The following is an 18,121-nucleotide window of genomic DNA, read 5'->3' on the forward strand; positions in this document are numbered from 1 at the left end:
GGGGCTGGAGGGGCGGGTGCGGGAAGACCCAGGGTGGGGGTGGCTACTGACCCCAGGCCCTCTCCTTTCCCAGAATTTCCTGCCCTGGTGCCTTTATAGTCCTGGCTGCAATTTCACATTTTGATGAAGCCGAATGATCCTGTTTCCAGCTGAACCAAGCCCAGTCCGAGGGGAGGGCATGGCCCCCTGCCTCCCTTTCTCTCATCTGGACCGTGGCCGTGGCCCATATGTATAGCCCCTCCCCAGCCGGCGTCGTCTCCTTTCTCCCCTTCCCAGGAAGGCGCTGCTCAGCCACTTCCTGGCTGTGTGACCAGAGTGTCCATCAGAGCCTTGGGGACCTCATCAGTGCACCAGGAACAATAACACCATCCATCTCCCAGGGGTTGACGGGGAGGCTGGCCGTGGACCAGGCAGCGAGGCACGGGTACAGTGAGTTAGGCACGTGCTTGGCCTGGCGCACAGCAGGGCCAGCAGACAGTGACTGAGAGCTCTTGGAATCTATTTGATTGGGGTTTAAATCCCAGCCACCGCCTCTGTCCTAACCTCTGAGACTGCTTCCTGCCTAAGAGGACCAGTCCCTTCTCCCAGGGCCAAGGGGTGGTGCCATGAGACACTCTGCATTAAAAAAAAATTTTTTTATTTCTGTCTTTGTTTGTTTAGGCTGCAGTGGGTCTTAGTTGCGGTATGGGAATTCTTAGCTGTGGCATGTGGGATCTAGTTCCCCGAACAGGGACTGAACCTGGGCCCCCTGTACTGGGAGCAGGGAGTCTTACCCACTGGTCCACCAGGGAAGTCCTGAGATACTCTGCATGTAGGATACTTTCAGGGAGCCCCTGACACAGAATAGGTAGGTACCCAATAAACAGTTACCACCCCGCCCCAGTCCCACAGTCCAGAAATCAGCTCTGTGTGAATCCAATCAGTTAAGGGTTTTCCAAGCACTCCCCCTGGGTTAGGATCTGAGCCAGATTTCTCGCACACAATCTCCTCGGGAGCCTGGGGTGAGTAGGTGGGGTCTTGCCCCTGGCACTCTTTGGATGGTGATTTGGCATTTTTTATTACTTTTTTGACCGCACCACACAGCACATGGGATCTTAGTATCCCAACCAGGAACTGAACTCATGCCCCCTGCGTTGGAAGCGCAGAGTCTTCGCCACTGAGCCACCAGGGAAGCCCCTGGATGGCGACTTTAGTGGCACTCCTGTCTTTGTCTGGGCGTCTGTTTCCAAATCTGCAGGTTTGCTGAGTGAATCCTTGGGAGCATGGCACTTGGCATGCTGCAGGCGCCACATTAATGCTGCTGTTAGGACTCTTCTCCCGTTTTACAAAAGTGGAAACTGAGGGCGTTCCCTGGTGGCCTAATGGTTAGGGCTTCTGGGTTTTCACTGCTGTGGCCTGGGTTCAGTCCCTGGTCAGGGGGCTAAGATCCTGCAAGCATGCAACAAGGTCAAAAATTAAAAAACACGGTGGAATGAAGCTCAGGGTAAGGTCAGAACTTCTCAGGGAACCAAGAAAATGTTTGTAATCTAGAAAAAAAAGTGGAGCACAATACTCATAACTAAAAAGTAGAAACAGCCTAAATGTCCATCAGCTGCATGTGTGCGTGCTAAGTTGCTTCAGCTGTGTCCGACTCTTTGCGACCCCATGGACTGTAGCTCGCCAGGCTCCTCTGTCCATGGGATTCTCCAGGCAAGAATACTGGAGCGGGTTGCCGTGCCCTCCTCCAGGGGACCTTCCCGACTCAGGGATTGAACCTGCATCTCATATCTCCTACTTTGGCAGGAGAGTTCTTTACCACTAGCGCCACCTGAGAAGTCTGTCCATCAGCTGATACACAGATGAATACAGTGAGGTATAGCCGTACAGTGGAATGTTATCTGACAATGAAAAGAAATGATGTAGTGACACGTGCTACAACGTGACGGATCCTGAAAATACTTTGCGAAGTGAAAGAAGACAGGCCCCCCAAAAATCACTTCTTTATTCACAGTAGCCAAGATATGGGAACAACTCAAATGTCCAGCAGCAGATGAGTGGGTGAAGCCACACAGCAGAATACTATTCAGCCTTAACAAAGAAGTCCTTCCATTTGTGACAGTCATGATGTGGAGTGAAATAAGCCCGTCAAAAAAGGACAAATTCTGCATGATTCCACTTACATGAGGTATTCAGAATACTCAAACTCGGGGGGTGAGGGAGGGACAGACTGGGAGTTTGGGGTTAGCAGATACAAGTGACGACATAATAAAACAGGTAAGCAACAAGGTCCTACCATACAGCATAGGGAACTATGTGTAACATCCTATAACAAACCATAATGGGAAATATGAAAAGACTATGTATATAGATATGTGCAACTGAATCACTTTGCTGTGCAGCAGAAACTAACACAACATTGTAAGTCAACTATACTCTTCAATAGAAAATAAGAAAAATGAAAATAACTCAGAGTCATCAAAGTAGAGAACAGATGGGATGGGCGAGGGGGGAGAGTTGTTTAATGAGCGCACGGTTGGAGTGCAGAGATCTGCTGTTCAGCTTTGTGGCGATAGTTAACAGCACTGTATTACGCACTGAGAAATGGGTTAAGTGGGTAGATCTCACATTGTGTTCTGAACACCCGTACACACATACACACACACACAAAGACCCCATTTTCTGTGATCCCATTTACACAAAAACGTTCCAGAACATGCAGATCTCCAGAGAGAAAAAGGAGCCCAGTGGTCCCCAAGGCCTGAAAGGGATAGAGGGGTTGGGTTGATGGTTAAAGGGGTGCAGGGTTTCTTTAGGGGGATGAAATGTTCCCAAGATTGACTGCAGAGGTGGCTGCCCTGAACTGTGCACTTTTAAATGGATGAATTCTCTGCTGTGTAAATTCTATTTCAATACAGCCATTTTACAGTGGGGCACCAAACTCTCGAAAAAGAATCCTACCAAACTGAGATGAATACATCTTTCATTAAATGTCCACAAACTGCAGCCGGTTCATTCCTCAACTCCCCGCTTGTATATCCATGACATTGAAAGTATCACTTGAGGATGTGAGGTGAGGGGCATATATCCTCTGGACATCTCACCTTGTCCTGGGCAAAGAGAGGTTAAGCAGTTCCTCAGAGAGGGACAGGAACTGCAGCCCAGAGAGGGTCAGCTTCCTGCCTGGCATCACACAGCCCTGGGGCTCCAAGAGACCGTCAGACGTCAAACGTGAGTTCAAATGTGCATGAGGTTCCAACCCCAGCCTCCACTCTGACCCCTGGCTGCCTCCTTCTTCCGACTTTGCAGAAAGAAAAAAAAAAGCCATGCCAGGAAGCATCCATCACAGCCTGTCCAACTGGGCCGGAGGGGTAGGGGTCAGCAAGGAGGTCACCTCAAGGTCTCCGTGGGGACTAGGATCCGGCGGCAGGGCTGGGGGTGAGAGGCTGGAATTTTTCCCACCCTGAGATTTTCCTGCGTCAACCCAGGAGGGCGCCCTGGATGCCGCCAGCCCTGCCCCCAACCTCCTTCCTCTCTTGATACCGCTTCCCGCCTGAGGATGGGGGAGGGGGTGTGTGCCAAGGTGGGACCACTGGGCCCAGGAGAGAAGGCACTTGGGGATGGACAAAATGAGGGTCGCTGGCCCAGAGAGGCCGAGGGCCTGCCGTAGAGTCACGCAGCCTCGGGGACCTGGTGTGAATGGGACGGCAGGGCTGCTCCAGTCCTGCAGGGCCTCCCGCGGCCTCCACTGCTCTGCCCAGGAGTTGGACCCTAGCCCGGCCTTGGGTGTGTGAGAAGCCCTTGGCCCTGGGCCCTGCCCCAGTCCTTCCTCCCCCCACACACTGGGGACTCAGCCCTTCCTTGTGTTAAATAGAAACCTCTTTATTCTAAGTATCGTACGTTCCTTAATACATTGGATTGAGGCCAGACCTTGAGGTGAGGGGAAAGGGGGGGGCCTGGGATATTTGTGTACAGCCTTCCAAAACGCCACCCACCCCATGCTGGGCTGGGGAGCTGGTGCTGGGAACGGGCTTCATGGCCTTGGGAAAGTCCTTGCTCCTTTTAGCCGCTTTCTCCTCGGAACAGGGAGTTTGGGGGTAGGAGAGAAGACCGCTAAGGATCTTGCCAGCCCAGGCGTCTGTGGTGCCAGGCTAGGAGTCGAGTCAGGGTCGGGGGGGATGGTCTGTCAGCAGCAAAGATGGGGGGCACTGAGGTGGGGTTGGGAGAGTCTCAGCGTCGGGCCTGGGGCCGCCGTAATGGAGACGGAGCCGGAGGCCGAGGCCACGGCAGGCAGGCCAGCCGGGAGAGGGTGAGGCGGCCCAGGAAGAGGGGGAGGCTTAGGCAGACAGGCGGCCGGGGCACGGGGATGTCTGCGAAGAAGGCACGGTCCCTAGGTGGGGACAGGGCTGCCACCTCGCAGAGTTCCAGGTCCCGGGTCACTGCCAGGATCTCCTGGCGGGCGGCCGTGTGGCGCAGACCACGGATGTCAAGGAGCGTTGCCACGTGCTTCTGCCTGGGGGCGGAGGAGGGGACAGGTGCATGGGGGCCTCCAGATATACTTCCAGCCCACCTGGGATACCCACCCTGCCCCCCAGCCATCTCTTCCAGAACTTGTCTTAGCTCTGGAACCCCTTTGCTCTCTCCATATTCCTCCTCCGTATCAGTTCCCCCCAGATCCTCCCTTCCCACCAGCTCCCCTAGATCCCACCAGCCCCCCTCCAGAACTTCCCTTCCAACCAGTTCCAAATCCCCCTACTCACAGTGGATTCCAGAACCCTCACCTCCAAAACCAGCACAAGCATCTTCCTCTTCACCCCATATCAGTTCTTGATTAAAATAACCTTCCATCTCCACCCCTTCAGGAGCTCAGACCACTCCTGAATGACCATTCTGCTACTCTCGCGCCTGTTTCAGCTCTGGACTCTGTAGCAACCCTTAACTTCACCTTCACTTTCATCTCACACGGCTCCACATCATCCCTCAGATCTAGCCTGGAAGTGCTCACCCCCATCCCTATCCTAACCCTCACCTCACCCCAACACCCGGTCTAGAATATTCTCCACCACTGCTGTTTGGACTCTCATCCAAATTCAACCTCAGAACACTCACTTCACCACTAGCCCATTCCTGGAATTGTTACCAAGCAAAATTCTCCCCCAGAACCCCAAATTCACCTTGGGGACCCTCACTCCCACCAGAAACTCTGTTGTCAAAACTAATTCTGTTCCACAACCCTCGGCCCTAAATGCAACACATTAGAACCTCCCCTTCACCCGATCTCAGCTCTAGATCCTGGATCCAAAACGCAATTCCAGAACCACCATATTTCAATTCAATACCCTGCACCCAACATTCATTTCCAGAACTTTCATTTCAAACAAGGTTCTGGGGTCTTTACCACCCCCTTCAATCCACCTCAGCATCTTCACCTGTCCACATTCCAAATTCAAAATCCCCATAGCTCCCAAACACTAATCTAAAATGGGATTCAAGAACCTTCCAGCTCAAGTGAGCTTCAAAACGTGGCCCCCCTAACTCAGCTCTGGAACCCCTCCTCCCAGGCCAGCTGGAGACCTTTCAAACTTGGATATGCAGCTGGTGGGCTGTATATCCAAGTTCAGATTCAAGTTCAGAAACCCCAGCTCAGCAGGAATGCCATGCAACTCTGGGATGCTGTGGTTTCCCAAGGACACAAGTCCCCCACCTCACAACCAGAACTATTCATCCTGAATCAGCTCCAGAGTCCTTACCTTCAGCCCCAAGTCCTGACCCTAAACCCAGCGGTACTCTGGGGTCCTGTGGGGTGTGTCTCTCTGAATACAGAATGTCTGTCTGCCCAACGCTGTGGGACTACCGCCACCACCACCTTATGCAAGCGGCAGTGTTGTGCGGTGGTCAGGAGCACCAGCTTTAGGGCCTACTGCCTGGGTTCAAGTCCAGACTTTGCTGCTGGCTAGCTGTGACATTTGGTGTCAGCTAGTTACTCTCTGCCTGCCTCCGATGGTGCTAAGCTCTCAGAACAGTGCTTGCCTTTTACCTGCAAAGAATTTCTAAAATAGCTTCCATTCTAAAATAACTCTTACTTATAGAGCGAGTGTGTGCAAGGCTGTTTTAGGTCTGACCTAAGGACTCAATAAACAAGAACTGGTGGTGTCACTGCTGTTACCACGGAGGATGGTAAATCATCCCTCGTTAATCATGAAAAGAGAACTATTGTCCCCATGGATCAGAAGCGGGAGACTGAGGCTCAGAGAGGATCACAAAGGAAAGAGTCCATCAGGACCTGAGCGGCCCCTGCCACTATCCCAGTGCGTGTGCGCCCGTGCGCCCCTGCGTGTCCCCGAGTCCCCCGCGGCTCCCCTGATGGGCCGGCCCTTCCTGCCGGCCGGGCGGCCCCGCGGCCCCCCTGCCCCGGGCTTCCTGTGACTGCTTGTTTGTTTGTGAGCCCTGGTGGCGGCGGCGGCAGCGACGGCGGCGGCAGAAGGAGGGAAATCGTATTAATAATGCCCTGGTTTCCAGCAGGAAACGGCCGTCAGACACGCTCGCCGCCTCCCTCCCTCGCCCAAGAGGCAGGAAACGCACGGACGGATATGCCAGGGCTCGCGGGAGACCTCGGCCCTGCCGGCGGCAGAAAGGGCCAGGGCGGCCGTGGGGGGGTGGGGTGGGGATCTCACCTGATGTCCGGGTAGTCCCGCACCAGCACCCCCACCTCCATCTGGATGCTCGGCGTGTCTTCCAGGCGGAGAACTTCGGCCAAACGGGGCACCACGGCGTCCAGCCACGAGGCCTGGGACTCCTGCAGTTGAGAGAGGACCCCGGGCTCACAACCTCGCCCCCGTCAACGCTTACCCTTTCGTAACCACCCTCTCCCGAGGCCCCGAGGTTTTCTCGTCGGTAAAACCAGGCATAGGGCGGGCTGTAGTCAGAGATTATCTGGAACCTTTGGAAATTTGAAGGAAAATCCGTAATATAATCTACTGTTTGTAGTTAATTTGGGGCTCAGGGACAAATGTTAGCATTGGGGGAAACTGGACAAAGTATGTCATTGATCTCTCTCTGCACTTTCTTATAACCCCGTGTGAACCTACAGTTATCTCCCCACAAATTAACAAGAAAATTCCAAGAACTCTAGGTTAGAAACTCCCCGGATAGCCTGGGTGAGACTCTTCCGGTCTTGCTGATTGTAACGGGGTACAAATAAGATTTGCTGATTTTAAATGCTTGGATTTGGGAGCGCTCAAGTCCTGAGTTTCTGTCACATTTAGCGACTCTCTGTGCTCGTAATAATAGCTAATGTTCAGGATTCCAGGTCCTAAGCCCCTTTAACTTATCTAATCGCCACAACAACGCATAGGGACCATTTTTTTCTCATTTGAGCCCTGACTGAGCTCTCGCCGCCGGGAGAAAGCCGACTTTTTACCCGCAGAGGGCAGAGATCAGAGTGTTACAGTTGGGTACGGGTCTCATTCTAAGCCCCCGCCCCCGGCTATCGAGTCCCCAGATTCCCGGTTTTCCTGGTTTCGGAGCCCCCCCGCCCTCTGACCGCACTGACCAGCCGTCGGAACAGCCTCTCCAGCTGCGCGGCGTCCTCCCGGAGCCTTCCGGCCACGCGGCTGCGGGTCCGCGCGGAGCCACAGCGCAGGCGCCCGCGGAACAGGGGCCGCACGTACTCGACGAGCGCCCGCCGGTGCAGCTCAGCTACCAGCGCCTGGGGACCCGGGAAGCCGCGAGGGAGTGTGAGCTGTTGATGACCCTCTCTCCCCGCTTCCCACCCGCCCGCGCCCACTCCGGGCACCCTACGGGAACCCCTCCCCGCCCCCAGTCCCCAGGCAGTCCTCCTGACTCCTTCTGGGGAACCCCCGACCTGCTCCCCTGATCAGCCCGCGAGCCCACCGGCCCCCAAAGGATGCCCCATCCCAGCCTTCTTCCGGGTTTCTCCGGAGCTCCACTCCCAGAGGCCCCAACCCTGCCGGCAACCCCTCCCCGGCTATACCACATACCCGTGGGCGCCCTCCGCGCAGACCCCAGCTTGAGCGCCACCTATCTCTCCCTGATAGAGTTGCTCCCCACCTAGAAGAGGCCTCTCCCAGCCGAGCACTCTGGCTCCCCTCCGCCCCTCGCCCCGCGGCCGCCCGGGTTCCACCCCGCACCCCTCCCCCGCCCAAGCAGACGCACCTGGTAAGGCTCATCCTGCATTCTGCGCAGCGCCAGGGCCTTAGCGCCCAGCGTGCCCACGATGCCATCCAGGGCCTCCGAGCTGTTCAGCCACTTCCTGCGCATCAGCTTGCTAAAGTGCGGCTGGGTGGGAAAGAGTGGGCAGAGGTTCGAGGCTCGCCTCCTTTCCACCCTCTTTCTTCACTTAGCAATTCAATATTTGTTCCCCAAACTCTGCTCCTGCACAGTGCTGGGGATACAGCAGTGCCAGAGACAGTCCAGCCCTGCCTCCCTGGGGCCTCACAGTCCAGAAGGGGAGACAGACCCATTTCCAGGGGGTTAGGAAATCCAGAGGAGAATGGCTGAGTCAGCATAGAGAGTCAAGGAGGGCTTCCTGGAGGAGGGGTCCCCAGAGCTGAGGCGCAGAAGATGGTCACTGTTAGCCAAGTGAGGAGTGGGAGAGGCAGTAGCTGAATCCAGGGGAGAGCCAGTGTGAAGAAGATTCAGATTTCAGATGGGCTTGCAGGTCAGAGGGCCAGAAAGGTCAGTGTGGCTGGCAAAACCATCTAGATAATTCACAGGCCCAATGCAAAGTGAAAATGCGAGACCTTTGTTCAAAAATAATTACTTAAGAGGCAGCAGAGTGTTAAACCAAGCTAAGGGCCAATCTAAGCAGGGAAAGGAGTCAGGGTTAGCAAGGAAGGGGAAGGTCATGTATGACTGCCCAGTAGACAGATGGGGCTGGCCAGGTGAACGGAGCAGAACACACAAGCCTCCCGGGCTGTGTGAGGATCTCCAGGTTTCTCCTGAGGGTACTGGGGAGCCATGGAAGGTTCTGAGCAGGAGAGGGAGCAGATCAGCTTTGTGCTTCACCGAGATGGCTGGGAAGGGGCAAGACTGAGGCAGAAATGGGGGGTCTGGAAGGAGACAGAAGGGATGAGGAGGAGGCAAGGAGAATACAGGTAGCAGATGCATAGGACGTAGTGGGTGGTCGCCTGTTGGGGGAGGGACGGGAGGCATCTGGATCCTGGAGGTGGGATGGGGAGTGGGTCTGTCCCTGAGATGGAGGCTGGGAGGAGCGAGGGGAGATGCTGCTGTTGGGTGGACACTGGGAGCAGGAGGTCCCCAAACACCTTTGAGGTTGGTGTCCATGAGGGCCCGAAGCAGGATCCTATCCCATTCGGCCCTGCACCCCCTTCCTGCCTTCTCATCCCACAGTAGCCCAGTTTTCTGATCCTCCAAAAATGTGGGCTTTTGTTAAAAAGCAGGTGTGTGAATCAAACGAGCCGTCACTCTTAGTACAGCACTTGACTCAGGAAGTGTTGCTGATGCTATGAACTCTGTACATTTACGAAGATCACAATGATCAGTACCCGAGAGCTAAACACTTTATGGCCGCAAGCCCATTGCTTCCACACAGCCATCTGAGAAGGCTGTGCTCATTTTCCAGATGAGCAAACAGCAACCCCAAAGGGAAAGCCATTTGCCCAAGACCCCCTACCTGGAAGTGGTACCGCCAGGCCTGGAATAAAAACTGTACCTAATTCCTCCACCACACTCACTTACTTTCATTCCCATACTTGTCCATTGAGTCATTCAACAAACATTCTCTGAACCTTTCCTGCATGGCCCAGCCCTGCGTGGATCACTGGGAGCACATCAGAGAACTCTTGGGGACACAGTGCAAAATGAGATAAACAAAACTCCAAGCACGTGATCATCATAAGCCTTTGGGGGGAATCTGAATTCTGATTGATATGTGATGATATTAAGGACTGATTGTTCCATTTGTTAGGCAGGAGAGTGGCAGTGAATTATGTTTTTTTTTTTTTTTTAAGGCCAGATTCCTTATCTTTTTGGAGATACAGGTTGGAGTGCTGATGGATGATGATAGGATATCAAGGATGTGCTTTAAAAGAAACCAGTGGGCAGGAGAGGTAGGGGGAAGGTGGAGCTGATACTTGCTGGAGCTGGTCCACGGGAGGTCATTCTGCTGACTTTTGTGTATGTTTGAAATTTTCCATTACAAGAAAGTTATTTTAGAAGCATTCCAACAAATCCTTGCCCTTGAGAAGCTAACATTCCAATGGGAGGAGACAGATTGGAAAAAAAAAAAAAAGCGAAGGATATAGCATGGCAGGTAGTGATAAGTGCTTTGGAGACAAACAGAGCTTGGGGCGGGGGGGTGAGGGAGAGTCTCAGGGGGCTTCTATTTTAAATAGGACAGTCAGAGGAGGTCCTTCTGAGAAGGTGACATTTGAGTCAAAACTTGAAGGAGGTGAGCGAGGGAGCTCTGGGCCTGTTGAGGGAAGAGAAGTCCAGGCAGAGGGACCCTCAGGTGCAACGGTACTGAAGTTGGAATGTGTCTGACACGTTAAGGAGCAGTTGGCCTGGCGGGTGGATGTGGCTGGAGTGTAATAAACAAGGAGGGAAGCGGGAGGAGATGAGGTCAGAGGGGGAACAGGCAGACCATCCAGGCCCTTGGGGGGCCACAGCGAGGACCTTGGCTTTTGCCCAGAGAGAGCTGGGAGCCATGGAGGGTTCTAAGCAGAGGTGGGACACAATCTGGTATACAATGTGGACTGAGCACCAATTGCAAGCAGGGACACGCACAATGCTCAGTTCTGTTCCCCAGTGTTCCCACCAGCCCCCCACTCCTTCTGAACCTTGTCCCCTCTGCGCATGTGCAGGAGCCCAGAGATGAGTAAATGGGGCTCTTGGAACTAGGAGAGGCTGGGCAGGGATTTGGGGGACCTCGGTGACGAGGAGCTCCACCCAGTCCCCAAGGCCCCTTCCTGCTGATGGCCATCCTCCCCTGACCATGTCCTCCTGCCTCTTCCTTCCTGCACCCCCTACCCCCCTAAACCACCCAGATATAGCTGTTACCCCACCCCACCCACTCTGCTTCCCAAACACTGAGTCATGGGCTGAAAGGAGCTGCAGGATGAGGTGGGGGCGCCCCCTTACCCTGGCCCCACCCCAGCCCATGGCCTCTCACCTGCAGCTCCTGGAACAGCAGGTCGGTCAGGATGCGGTGGCAGAGTCGGATCACGCGGTCCAGAGCGCTGGCGGCTGCTTCCCGGGCTGGCTCACTCTCGGGGGGCCCCACTCGGGCCAGGCGCTCCGCCAGAGCCCTGCAGGGATCCATGGAACCAAAAGTCACGGACCCAAACATCTCAGCCCAACTGTCTGGACCTGTCTCCCCTTAGACGGACCCTATTTTGTAGGTCACAGGGGTGACAGGTCAGAGGAGGAGCTGGTGGAAGTCAGGGGCTCTGGGGAGGGTCTGGGGCGAGAAATATCGGGGGATGTCTGGAGGGTTGGGGATTTGGGGGGCTCTGTGGACTGTCTGGGAGTCTAGGGGGATGTAATGGGGAGGAAGCGGTCTCTCTGGGTCTCTTTGTCTTGGTGCTTTCTGGGTGAGAGTGGGGACGCCTCCATCCTAAAAGTCTGTGATTCTAAAGGACTATAATTCTAAAATGCTACCCTTCTCATTTTCTGTCATTGTAACAGTTGATGGCCATCTCCATCACTGAAAGGAGAATAACCCGGTTTGGAGGGCATTTGGGACTTTCTGCCCAAATTCCAGCAGACCCCCTTCTGAGAACATATCCCTGAGTCCCCAAACTTGTGCCAAGTTTTTCTCTACAAAAGGGTGGAGGCCACTGTCCACCCACTCCGGATAGATTAAATGAATGATGTCAGATCCAGACAGTGGACAACACTTCAGATATGAAAGAGGAATGTGGGAACTCTTCAGGTGCTCACAGAAAGACCACCAAGGTGTAAAAGGGAAAAGGACAGAGTGTGTTCAGTATTCTACCATCTCTATTTTGGGGGGAGTCACCCCCCTTTTTTTTTGGCTATGATGCAAGGCATGTGCATGTGGGATCTTAGTTCCCCACCAGGGATCGAAATTTCGTCCCCTGCAGTGGAAGCACAGAGTCTTAACTGCTAGGGAAGTCCCTGTATTTCTTTTTTTTTTTTTAAGGAAGAAATAATATGTATGTACATAGTAATATATTTACTTGTGTATGTTTGAAATATGCATATGCATACACATCTCTGCATATGCATGAAGCTTGCCTCTGCATATATACATTTATTTACACATATTTACTGGAAAATGTATCAAATAACCCTGCAAAGATATGGGAGACGTTAGTAATAACTTGACCAGAGGAGTAACGGAGGGAAGCTTTTCATTGTATGCCCTATTGTATCTTGAATGCATTCCCGATTTTAAAAACTCACTTAAAAATAAGTCAATAAAAGGGGAAGTAATATAACTGAATCACTTTGCTGTACAGCAGAAATTGACACAACATTGTAAATCAACTATACAAGTAAGACAAAAACATTAAAAAAAAATAATTCCTAGAGTCTGGCTTCTAGGTTCCTGGGATTCCAACACCCCCAGGTTTCCATTACTCTATAATCTAGTGGTGCTGCGGTTCTTTCTAGGACTCCCAGGTCGTAGGATTCTCAGGTCCCCTGTGTATGCCTCTCGGGGCCACCCCATCCAGGATCCAGGCACCCCAGTTGAGCTTGTCACCCTGGACTGGCATCTCCCCCATACCCTGTGGATGCTCTCACCTCAGAGGGGGGCCACAGTTGACCAGGGAGATGGTCCTGCTGATGTAGGTGTCGGGTGGTAGCTCGCGGACTCCTGGGTTCTCATGGAATCGCTCCACACGCTGCTGGAAGCTGGTGGGAGGAGAAACGGCAGACAGATGGGAGCACTGCAGGATAAGGGTCCCTGGCTGGGCAGTCAGCCCAGCAAAGCCTGGGATCCCTACAGAGGCGCCCCTTCCTGCCCATCTTGACTCGATTCACTTTCATCTGTCCTCTCTCTGTTGGATCCCGGGTCCAGATGCCCACCCCCATCCCCAGTCCTCCGTACCTCTGCAGGAACTCCGCCAGCCCTCCTAGGCAGCAGTGGGCCATCCGCTCCCCGAACTCCTGGCTGATGCGGGGCGCTCGCTCTGTGTGCTCTTCCAGCAGCTGCATGGTCCGGGGTGGGGGGGGTGTAAGGAGGGGGTGAGGAGGGAGCCAGGTCCCAGTGGCCCACCCCAGCTGATTCGCCCTCTTCTTCCCCGCCCCGTACCTCACACACGTCCTGGGCCAGGTTGCTGGACCAGTCCTCCGTGCTCCCCCAGTGCTCCCCATCCTCCTGCAGCACTCGAAGCAGGGCTGCCCGCGTCTGAGCCTGGAGGAGGGCAGAGGCAGGCGTCAGAACCCCGCGAGCCTCTCCCACCGCAATCTCCATACCTTAGGCCCCAGCAGGTCCGGAGTCTACCTGTGAGCTCATCAGGGCAACACTGGAGAGAGGGGCTGGCCCAGAAAACTGCCCCAGCCCTTTCCATTCCTAAGCCTACAGTTTGGAGCCTGATATTAAGAGTCTGTGGTTTTAAGGCACCCCCATCTAATAGGCAGAGGGCTTGAGGGTTTATTCTCTCATTATCTGATGATTCTAAGACTCTGCTCTCAGCTTCCGCAAAATAGTTCGCTCAGGGTTTCCAAATTCTGTGAGTCAAGAATTCCAAGAATCTGAGGTTCTCAGATTTACACATCTCTGATTCTCTAGTCCTGCCCTGTCTTCAGTTCAGTGAGTATGAGTATCTAGACTTGTTCGAGTCTAAATTTCAAAGCTTCAAGTTTAGAATTGAACTAATTAGAATCAGAATTGCAACTAGAATTAGAGTTGCAAAGATTCTGACTTCTGTGGCTGAGGCAGGACTGGCTTTTTAGACCAGAAACACAGCTGCGGCTGGGATGGGTGTTTACAGCAGGACCATTCTGCTTAGCAGTAACTATGCCAATCATTAAGCATGTTTATTTACTATCAGCCCTGCTTATATGCAAAGATGTTTTTAATATAAATTTATTTTAATTGGAGGCTAATTACAATATTGTATTGGTTTTGCCATACATCAACATGAATCCTGCAAAGATGTTTCGATGCCCTCTTTCTGTGAGTCCTTGAGTCTGTGAGCTGAGGTCCTATGACCAACTCTGTCTTGCTGTAAGATTTGAAGTGTCCGAATATATTGAACCTTTACCGAGTGTTCCTATGCCTGGCTGGGTGTTTGAGATACACTGAACATGAGACAGAATGGATCAGTATGGGCTTACATTTCTCTCTTTTGGACAAAACTCAGAAGTCCATAAAGGGAAAAGGGAGATGGAAAGGGAAAGGGGGAGGGGAGAGGCCCCCCCAAGCCCAGTGTAACCCCCACCCCCCTCTGCAGAGTGCCTCCCGCTTCCAGATCACTAATGCCAAGTTCTGGGTACCTTCACGTCTGTGACACATTCATCCTCCAAGCCACGAAGGGTGCCGGGCGACAGAAGGGGCCCCAGCTCCCCGTTCTCCAGAGCAACCATGTCCACCAGACCCAGGACCTCTCTAGGAGTGGGGGAAAGAGGCAGGGGGTCTGTGAGAGCTGAGGCTGGACAACTGAACCCCTCCCCACACTCATTCCTTCACGCTCTCGCTCTCTGTGTTTGTGACCTGAGCCACTCCCTTCCTCCCTTGGGGCCAGCTTTGCTCATCCCTCAAAGGAAGTCTCTGGAATTGTTGCTCCCTTGGCTCCAGCTCTCTGAGTCAGCTCCCTGATGGATGGTGTCCGGGCAAGACTTGGAGGGATCAAGTCCAGACGTGAGGATCTGGCACGCAAGGTCTCACCCACCAAAGGTTCACAGGACAGAAGCTCCCTTCCACCTCTGCCCCTAGTCCCTGCGGCCTCGCCTCGCCTGGTAGGCCTCCAGTGTCAGCCGTCCCCCTTGGCTTCTGCCCTTCTGCATGCCCCGGCCTGTACCATGCCATCGCTCTCACCACACTTCCCCACTAACCCCCCCACACACCAGCCTTTGGCTCAGGGCATCCTCTCAGCCAGAAGCCCCATCTCCCTAAAAGTCAGACTTGACATCTCACATCCCAGGCTCCCTATTCTGCCTCCCCCTGTGACAGTCGGCATGAGAGCGTCATGAACAGATACTCCCAAATGGGATGTGGCTTGGGGGTAACTGTTGCCTTACTATTCTGGTGTCAGCACCCTGATTTTGATGAGGAACCACCCACTCCCTCTCCTTCCAGTGTGTGGTTTGGGTGTGGCTGATCCCTTTTCCCTGGAGCCCCTAGTGACCCAGTTATTGCTAATAATGTTATGCCATCCTCTGGCCACAAGAATGGAATGTTTGAAGGTCCAAAGCCTCGATGGTTATAAAATTCTTGGACTGGAGGTGTCAATGGTACTCAGGTTCTAGATGCTAAGATTATAGAATTCAAGAGGCTAAAACTGTGAAGGATCAACAGTGTCAAAGTTCTAGGATCCAAAGAGGGGATAGGGAATTTCCGAGTGGTCTAGTGGTTAGGACTCTGAGCTTTCACTGCTGAGGGCGGGTTCAGTCCCTGGTCTGGGAATTACGATCCCACAAGCCTTACATGGCAGACCAGAAAAAAAAAGCTAAGGTATAGGACTCAAAAGGCTCATCAGCGCCAAGGTTCTAGAATTGAAAATGTCATCAGTTCTAAAGTTCTAAGATTGGAAGAGTCATCCGCGCTAGTGCCCTAGGGTTGAAGGCTAGAGTGCTGTATGGGTTCTAGAATTCTAAGGGTCAACAGTGCCAAGATTTCAGCAGGACAAGGGTCACTGGTGCTAAGCTTCTCAGATTAGAAGGGTGGGCGTTGCTAAAATTCTAAGAGTCCAAGTGTTGAGGATTCTAAGGTTCGTGTATGGTGCTATGACCAGAGGCTTCCTGTTGCTGAGTTCTAGCGTGGAAAGCGTGCTGAGCCATAAGACTCTCGAAACGTAAATGTCACCAGCGCCGAGTCTGGAAGGGTCAAAGACGTTCAAGTTCTAGGATTGAAAGTCCAGGGCCCTTAGGAGCTGAGAAGGCCGGGACTGGACGGGGTGGAGGGAGGGGCGTTCTGCGGACTTCGGGCAGCTGGTCGCTGGTCCGCAGCTCACCTGGGGTACACCTGGTTGTGCCAGTGCAGCAGCGCGTAGCGGTCGGCCAGCGGCAGCCTCCGGCGGGCGGCGGCCCCGATCCACTCGGCCAGCGCGCCGTGGTAGCCGCGCAGGTAGGTGCCGAAGGCGCCCAGGCCGGCTGGGTAGGAGGGCGCCAGGCGGCCCCGCACGACGCCCATGTCCTCCAGCAGCCGTCCCCGCAGCGCCTCCAGCTGCCCGGCCAGGCCCCCGGGCGCCCCGGGCGCCGCCGCCTCTAGGCGCTCCCGGGCCGCGCGCGCCACCGCCTCGGCCCAGCGGGCGCGCAGCTTGCGGGCAGCCTCGGGTCCCCGGCGCCCGTCGGCCGCCTCCTCCTGCACCAACACCTGGCCCAGCTGCGCCACGGCGCCCGCCCCGGAGCCCGCGCCCAGCCCGGGGCCCGCCAGCGTCTCGCGCACCAGCGCCCACATCTCGCGCTGCAGGGCCTCGTAGAGCAGAGCCACGTCCCGCGCCCGGCGGCCGCCGCCCGCGCCCTCGGCCTTGGGCGGCCCGGGCGCGCCGCCCCCCGACGCCGCCAGCTCTTCGGCCTCTAGCTCCAAGATGTGCTCGTCGGCCCGCGCCAGCTCACGCTGCTGGATCAAGCTCAGGATCTCCAACACTGTGGGCGCAAAGTGGGCGATCAGGGGCGGGAAAACGGGGCGGAAGGGGGCGAAGAATGGGACAAGGTGGGAGGCGAGGTGGAGGAGGAGGTCAAGGGAGGAAGATGAGGAGAATGGAGAGAATGAGGAGAGGGGTCAGGACTTGGGGAGGGGAGGATGGGGGACAGGGGATGAAGGAGGCAGAGAGAGAGAGTCAGGAAAAAGGAGACAGGAGAGGGTTGGGGAGGGAAGAAGGGGTTTGGTGATGGGAGAGGGAGTCTCCATTTGGGAAGGAGGTCAAAAGACTAGAGGGTGTCTAATTAGGAGGAAGATAAGATGGGGGAGTCAGAGTAAGATGGGGGTAGGGTTTGAGGAAGAAGGAAAGGATTAGGGCTTGGGGAAGAGAGTATCAGGGGGTGGGTTAGGATGTGGGGAGGAGTTGGGGAGCTGAGGGCAGGATAGAAACGTGCATCAAGATTTTTTTAAAAGGCATCAGAGAAAGTGGAGAGGCTGAGGGAGGGCAGTCAGATCCAGGTGAGGGGAGAGATGGGGGCCTGGAGGTGGGAGGAGGATGTGAGGACCATAGGTAGGGCTTTTGGGGTGCAGACAACTGTGGGGGTGATCTGGTTCTCTGGCGATTTCACACTCCCCCAGGAGAGGGGGGTCCTCTGAGGGGCTGAGAGGCCTCTGAGTGAAGGCAGAAGCAGGGTCCCAGTGGCCCAGGGTTACCCCCAACACCTCCCCCCACTCCCCTTCCTCCCTGGCAGAGAAACTGTTTCCTGGCCAGTGCTATTTCTGCCCATCCGTTTCCAGAAGGCGGGGGCTCCACTCACCCGCTTTGCCCCTCCCTGCAGTGCCCTCCCAGTCCCTAGGGCGCCAGGCTGAAATAGCCTCTGATGCAGGATGTGGAAGGCATCAGAGGATGGAGCCCTTGCTGGGGCAGCAAGGGCTGTCTGTGGGGGGAGGCCAGGGGTGGGGGTCGGGGAATAGAGACAAGGCCTCAGGGTTGGGGCTGGAGATAAGGATCCGGTGAAGGTGGGGGTTGGGATGCGGGAGTTCAGGAGAGCTAGGGTGGTGCTGCAATCTGAAGAGGGAGGTGGGGAAGGAGTTGAGGATCATGTCTGGGCTTGGGGTAAGGATGGGGCTGGGGATGAGTTGAGGCAATGGTGAGGATGGAAAGAAGGAGGTGAGTTCAAAGACGCCTGGAGGTGAACTGGGGTTAGGAATGCGGAGAGTTGAAGTTGGAGGCTGGAAGTGGGTGGTTAGGATTGGGACTGAGAGGATGAGTTTGGGTTAAGGTTGAAAACTGGGGCTGGGAATGCGACTTCCTGAACCAGGAAGTTGGGGAGGTGAGTGGGGTTGAAGGGGGACACTGAGATAGACCTGGGGTTGGGGGGTGGGAGTGAG

General features: G+C 54.8%; 1 protein-coding gene across 2 annotated transcripts; it reads right to left on the minus strand.

Moving 5' to 3' along the window:
* On the minus strand, window positions 1,951–16,352 carry EXOC3L2 (exocyst complex component 3 like 2). 2 transcript variants are annotated; one of them, XM_018062588.1, is made up of 10 exons: window positions 16,101–16,352; window positions 14,425–14,536; window positions 13,238–13,339; window positions 13,034–13,134; window positions 12,727–12,837; window positions 11,129–11,264; window positions 8,152–8,274; window positions 7,529–7,684; window positions 6,651–6,772; window positions 1,951–4,489 (listed from the first exon to the last, which is right to left on the minus strand). In XM_018062588.1, exons 1-10 carry the CDS (start codon window positions 16,277–16,279, stop codon window positions 4,207–4,209), a joined length of 1,425 nt encoding a protein of 474 aa, XP_017918077.1. In that variant the 5' UTR covers window positions 16,280–16,352; the 3' UTR covers window positions 1,951–4,206. The 2 variants fall into 2 exon arrangements, with proteins under 2 accessions (XP_017918077.1, XP_017918078.1); XM_018062589.1 differs by lacking the exons at window positions 14,425–14,536; window positions 16,101–16,352 and adding an exon at window positions 13,430–13,624.

Source organism: Capra hircus, chromosome 18, assembly GCF_001704415.2.
Source record: "Capra hircus breed San Clemente chromosome 18, ASM170441v1, whole genome shotgun sequence".
Classification (NCBI taxonomy): domain Eukaryota; kingdom Metazoa; phylum Chordata; class Mammalia; order Artiodactyla; family Bovidae; genus Capra; species Capra hircus.

Coding starts and splice junctions, on each gene's coding strand:
- EXOC3L2 (XM_018062588.1), bottom strand. CDS start 16,279: ATGGGCGTCGTGCGGGGCCGCCTGGCGCCCTCCTACCCAGCCGGCCTG. Junction 8,275..11,128: donor TGCTGTTCCAGGAGCTGCAG/GTGAGAGGCCAT, acceptor TTTCCCACCCAG/CCGCACTTTAGCAAGCTGAT. Junction 4,490..6,650: donor CGGGACTACCCGGACATCAG/GTGAGATCCCCA, acceptor CTCCGCCCCCAG/GCAGAAGCACGTGGCAACGC.